This window comes from Garra rufa, chromosome 4 (genome assembly GCF_049309525.1).
Source record: "Garra rufa chromosome 4, GarRuf1.0, whole genome shotgun sequence".
Taxonomy (NCBI): domain Eukaryota; kingdom Metazoa; phylum Chordata; class Actinopteri; order Cypriniformes; family Cyprinidae; genus Garra; species Garra rufa.
In genome coordinates this window covers 44,480,252-44,486,344 of record NC_133364.1, presented here as the reverse complement: position 1 = coordinate 44,486,344, position 6,093 = coordinate 44,480,252, and the positions used below count along the sequence as shown (strand labels likewise).

The following is a 6,093-nucleotide window of genomic DNA, read 5'->3' as shown; positions in this document are numbered from 1 at the left end:
ATTGTTCATAGTATTGTAATAATGAAACGAAAAATATAGATTAATCATGTTGAGTTCATTGTATGCATGCGCAGTTATAATCACTCATGAATTAGTCACATTTCCAGGGTTTTCAGAAGTAACAGTCATCATAGTTATGTAAAGTAAACTGCAGCAAATATATTTTTGTGTTCTCATTCGCCACAATAGCAAACAAACAAACAAACAAACAAACAAACAAAACACATCCATGATAGTGTTTTAATGACTTTCCACAAGATGGGAAAAAAGTAAATAAATTAATAAGAGATTGATTAAAGAGTTTATGTCAGATTTACAGTCACTCCCTCAGAAACATTATAGAAACACTAATGCAGCAGTGAAACTAGTTTTATGTATAAATAGCAAGGTAAGAAAACACAAAGTATAGTGTTGTTAATGTACATAAATTAAAAAAAACGAAAATATAAATGTTTCTAGATTTACCATGCTAATAATAGTGGAAATGCATTATCATATGCACATAAAACACATCAGTGTATAAACCGGACTTTTATTTTGGTCTGGTGATGTGACGTCATAAAGCGACGCCCCTAGCCCTGCATTTGTTGTGATTCGACTGAAGAAAGGTTTGTGGTTTAAAGTAATTTAATAAATGCAAACTGTTGTCAATTTAAAAGTTTTTACAAGCTACGCAAAAGAGTCAATCTTAAATATAATATTGTAGGCTAATGCTTTGTGATTTTTGCGAGTAAAGTGCACCCTCATATTAATAACAGAAAATGCGAGACTCATTTTGCTCCTTAAATGTGAATCAGTAGGCTACGTCGTTCAAGTAGAAAGTGAGAGAAAATGCGAATCCGAATCATCTGACCCAAATCACTGGTGAAATGATTCAGTGATTTGAATCGACTCATTCAGTGACAACAAACTAGAACAAACACAAACATGTATAATGATAACTAACAAACTGCAAATGTTTTCATGAAAGTGTAATCTATTAAAAGTAATGTACAAATAATTGACTGACAAAAATAAAGAATAAATATGCCTAATATCTATTAGTCTGGTAATTTCCCATTAACTATTACTCTGACTGAGTCTCTTACCAGTGCACTGACCACTGTAGTGAGCACATAGAGATTTAGTTTGCATTCATTTTTGAGAATAATTTACTTTCTGTTAATTGTTATAATCTTAAACAGGACAAAAGTGTCCAAACACACAGAAAAACCCTCCTGAATCAACTGAGATCCACGTGACACACTATTATAAAGATGGTGTTTATTAAAGAGGAGAGTGAAGACATGAAGATTGAAGAAACATCCAGAGTCAAACATGAAGATACTGAGGAACAAAAAAAGATGGATTTAATTAAAAAGGAGAGTGAAGACGCAAAGATTGAAGAAGCATTTAGAGTCAAACATGAAGATACTGAGGAACAAACAGGTTGGTTTCATTCTCAAAGCTGAACTCAATCATTTGATCCTTATTAAAATGTCCAGCTCTAAAAATAAATAAATGATATTTTTGAAGAATGTCTTATCAGTGTTGTAATAAGTAGTTCTATTATAAGGTTATACAATTGCTCTTTTTTATCATTATCACTTTGAATAATGGGAATATGTTTTGAGATTACATTTAACTCATCCTTTAATAGTTTAGTGTGTATAAGATCTCAATTTTTCTTGGAGCAATTAAAAATTGTGTTGATTTGGATTTGTCTTTTTTGCATTAGACCTGATGACACTGAAAGAGGAGAGTCAAGAACTCAATGAAAAGGAAGATGATCTCCAGCATGAGAAACATTATTTCATGTCTGGAGAAAAATCATATAGCTGCTCACATACTGAAACAAAAGCACAAAAGATGGCAAAAAGAAGTGTTTTTACCTGCCAACAGTGTGGAAAAACTTACAACAGAAAGGGTAACCTTAAAGTCCACATGAGAATTCACACTGGAGAAAAGCCTTACAGCTGTCAACAGTGTGGAAAGAGTTTCATTCGAAAAGGAAACCTTAATTACCATATGAGAGTTCACACTGGAAAGAGACCCTTGTCTGTCTGCCAACAGTGTGGAAAGACATTTGCTGAAATAGGAAGCCTTAATGTTCACATGAGAATCCACTCTGGAGAAAGACCTTTCACCTGCCAACAGTGCGGAAGAAGTTTCACTCGAAAAGACAAACTTCAAAACCACATGAGAATTCACACTGGAGAGAAGCCTTACACATGCTCTCAATGTGAAAGGCGTTTTGCACATAAACACAGCCTTGATGCCCACATGATAATTCACACTGGAGAAAAGCCGTACACCTGCAAACTATGTGGAAAGAGCTTCAGTCAAAAATCAAGCCTTAATAAACACACGAAAATTCACACTGGAGAAAAAACTTTTATGTGTTCTCAGTGTCCAAGAAGTTTTACACATAAATATTGCCTTGATGTCCACGTGAAAACTCATACTAGAGAGAAACTTATCACTTGTCAACGATGCGAAAAGAGATTCACAGAAAAAAGTGCACTTCAAACACACATGACAATTCACATGGAGAAAAGCCTTTCATCTGCCAACAATGTGGAAAGAGTTTCATTCAAAAAAGAACCCTAAAAGACACATGAAGATTCACACTGGAGAAAAGCCTGATCAGAGTTTTGACGGACATTGAGTAGCTCTTTAACATGTACAATCACACCAGAGTGATTAGACTACAGTTTGTCATGTGTTTAACTGCAAATATATATATATATATATATTTTTTTTTAACTTTTTTTTTTCTGCTCACATGTGTCACACCTCCAGACTTTCATGTTGGTTTCTCCCATTCATTCCCCCTGCAGATCTGAGTGTTTTGGTTTCTTCCTCATTGTCTGCACCTGTGTAATTAGTCTGTGTATATAAGGTGTGTGTTTCTCCACAATCCCTGTCGGTCTTTGATGTTATCTCCTGGTGTTCCTGTGTCTCCTGGTTTCCGTTGGATTTATTAAATGTATGTCTTTACTACGTCGTTGTTCGTGTGTTCCTGCCTGAATTGTGACAGAAAGACCGACCGATACAGTTTTTTTTTGCATATTCCACCCCGTTTTGTTTATCGTTCTGTTCTACAGTCTTTTGTTTCCGTTGTGTCTCTACTATGTATCACCTCCGACCAGAATTCATCCTCCTCCGGCTGAAGCAGGGGGATTTACCGCTTGAGGGATTTACGATCATGTTCCAGCTTGTAGCAAACACCACCAGCTACTCAGACGACACGCTCTGTGCGTTCTATGATGCTAGCCTCAACGCGTCATGCAGAGCGCCATCGTCCGAGGACGGCCCTCGAGCGGATTTCGGCGCGTTTGTGGAGTGGACACTGGCGAGAAACAGAACCTCGCTCCCCACCTGTTCCAAGGAGAATCTCGCCAGTACCACTCCAGACCCAGAACCCAGCCAGCCACCCCGACGTGCGGATTACGAGCCTGAACCCATTGTAGACGGAAAGCCCAAGCCCGGAGCGACAGCTGTATGGAGTGCCGATGGGTTCATAACTTCAGACCAGGTGCGAGAGCCGGCCATTACATCTGCAACGGTGGAGTGCTGCGTGGAGCAAGAAGGGGCGGTAGAGAGCCCTGCCCACTGCACCACCACTGAGGGTGAGCTTGAACAAGATTTTGGGGATTTAATAGACTGCTTCATGGAAATACCTGTCTGCCTGGATTTCCCACCCACCCTCCCTCTTCTGTCTATGCCTGAATCTCCGCTGGTTCCGTAAAGCCTTTGTGAATCCCTGCTGTCTTCTGTCTGTCCCCTTGCTCACCCTCAGCCCACCATCTGTGTGGTGGGTTCGCTGCGGGTCTGCCAGTCTCCATCGGTGTTATGGCTGGAGGATCCCTCACCATCGCCTCCAGCCTCAGAGTCCTGGACTCCACCTCGGCCCTCCGACCCTGCGGCTCCACCCCGGCTCTCTGCTCCCTCATCTCCGCCGTCGCCCGTTGATCCACCAGCTCCACCAGGCTCCATCGTCCCTCCGGCTCCGCCCTGGTCAGTCGTCGCCCCGCCTTCGCCTCTGGACTGTACTCCTCCGGCTGTGCCTCGTCGCTCCGTCCCACCGGCTCTGTGGACCTCCTCCCTCCCGCAGGCACAGCCTCGGCCCTCTGTCGCTCCGGTTCCGCCGCGGATCTCCATCTCCGCCTTGGTCGCCAGAGCCTTGGTTTCCGCCTTGGCCCTCCGGATCCGCGGTGTCGCCCAAGATCATCGGCTTTCCGTCTCCGCCTTGTGCTCTACCACCACCTGCTCCGCCTCTGTCGGTCGGCCCCATGGAGTCGTCAGCCTCTCCTTCACCATGGCTCCTCCCTCCATCGGCTCCTCCGTGGCATTCCATCATGGCTGCGTTCTGGGTCTCACCTGGCTCCTCCTGCTCCAGCCCCAGCCCCCTCCTGTCACCTCCTTGGCTCCTCTCTCCGTCATCACCTCCATGGACTATTCTGTCACCACCCAGGACTCCATCTTTTGCCCCCCTCCCGGGAGTCCGTCCTCCGCCGAAACCCCCTCCTGAGACTGTTTGCTGTTTCCCGTTTGTCGGCGCGAGGACACGCCTTCCGGGAGGGGGAGGTAATGTCACACCCCCAGACTTTCATGTTGGTTTCTCCCATTCATTCCCCCTGCAGATCTGAGTGTTTTGGTTTCTTCCTCATTGTCTGCACCTGTGTTTGTAATTAGTCTGTGTATATAAGGTGTGTGTTTCTCCACAATCCCTGTCAGTCTTTGATGTTATCTCCTGGTGTTCCTGTGTCTCCTGTTTTCCGTTGGATTTATTAAATGTACGTCTTTTACTATGTCGTTGTTCGTGTGTTCCTGCCTGAATTGTGACATGTGACTCAGATCTGATTTTGTCATGACAATGTGAACAGCACAAACCACATGGAATTTCTTCCATTTGTGGTACTAAATCCGATAAAGGTCAGATGTTTTGCAATGTGACCGCAGTGTGAAAAGTCACCTAAAAGTTTTTTCATACTACTCAATGTTATCAGTTGTGAAAGAACTCACAAACATTACAGTTACAACTCTATACACAAGCAAAACATGAGGGCTCATATCATGAAAGTTACTGTCTTTTGTCACATCCTTGTCTTTTATTTTTCATATTACCTGTGCATAATTTTGCTGGCCTCTGCAGCAGATCAGATTATTATTAAAGACATAATCATTTACTATCCTCCATGTTTACTTCTGTATGACGGCATGCTGCGCGAGTGTTGCCAAATCTTCATAGCTTTGCGGAATTGGGCTACTTTTTCCACTGTTGCTGCTGGTTGTTTTTCAAATTTGTGGGTTGACCAAACCCCTCTAACGTGGTATTTACCCCCTGAACATGGTTAGGCTAGTTTTGGAGTAGTTTTGAGAGGCATTGGGCAGATTTTGTTTTAAAAACCTGGAAACCCTGTTTGCATCATTTGTTTGCACATGAGGGCCAGTTCAGAACCATGATCTGTTCACACTAGAAATCTGATATTAGTCACATTTAAACCAAAAATGTGAACATTTACACTACAAACTCTGTTGAGTCTGTTTTTGAGAAGGTTTCAACTTTGGTGTTCAACATATTGTTTCAGAAATTAAAGACAATTAAAGACTGAAATTCAAAATTTGGCTGGTTTTGAGCCATATTTTTAGATCCCTTTATCATAGATACATTTTGATCATTTAAATTGATAGGAAACATCCTGAAAATTACTTTCATTGTACTTCTTTTTTGCCCTTATCTTGAGGACCACATAAGTATAAAAAAAAAAAAGGCTCATCTTACCCCACTCTGTCATATTTTCTACTTGCATGTTCATCACCTTCTCAAGGTGGTGAAGTTTTTTGCCTGTATCTTGTAGGATATATTATTTTGTGAATTTGTTGAATTTACCATTATGATGGTAAGGGGGTGTTGGGTTATGTTCTCCATTATTATGCTGTTTGGAATGTTGGAATTTGGTTACCGTAATTCGTGACTAAATGTCAGTATTTGACGTCAAATGGATGTTGGAATTTGGTTACTTTACAGCACAACCTAAAAACATCAAATCTGACATTAGATGTATAACTGACAATGGATTTTGTTTGCCCCACGTTGTAACCAAAATT

At 41.6% G+C, this 6,093-nt stretch overlaps 1 protein-coding gene across 1 annotated transcript; it reads left to right on the top strand.

Moving 5' to 3' along the window:
* Nucleotides 1–1,190: 1,190 nt before the first annotated feature.
* Nucleotides 1,191–5,171, top strand: LOC141334078 (uncharacterized). Its single transcript, XM_073839229.1, has 2 exons — nt 1,191–1,428; nt 1,718–5,171. Exons 1-2 carry the CDS (start codon nt 1,257–1,259, stop codon nt 2,587–2,589), a joined length of 1,044 nt encoding a protein of 347 aa, XP_073695330.1. The 5' UTR covers nt 1,191–1,256; the 3' UTR covers nt 2,590–5,171.
* The last annotated feature ends 922 nt before the right edge of the window (nt 5,172–6,093 follow it).

Bases quoted from the DNA above. Each gene is read 5' to 3' on its own strand.
- LOC141334078 (XM_073839229.1), top strand. From the start codon at position 1,257: ATGGTGTTTATTAAAGAGGAGAGTGAAGACATGAAGATTGAAGAAACA. The intron at 1,429-1,717 runs GTTGGTTTCATT...TTTTTGCATTAG, and splicing joins AGATACTGAGGAACAAACAG to ACCTGATGACACTGAAAGAG.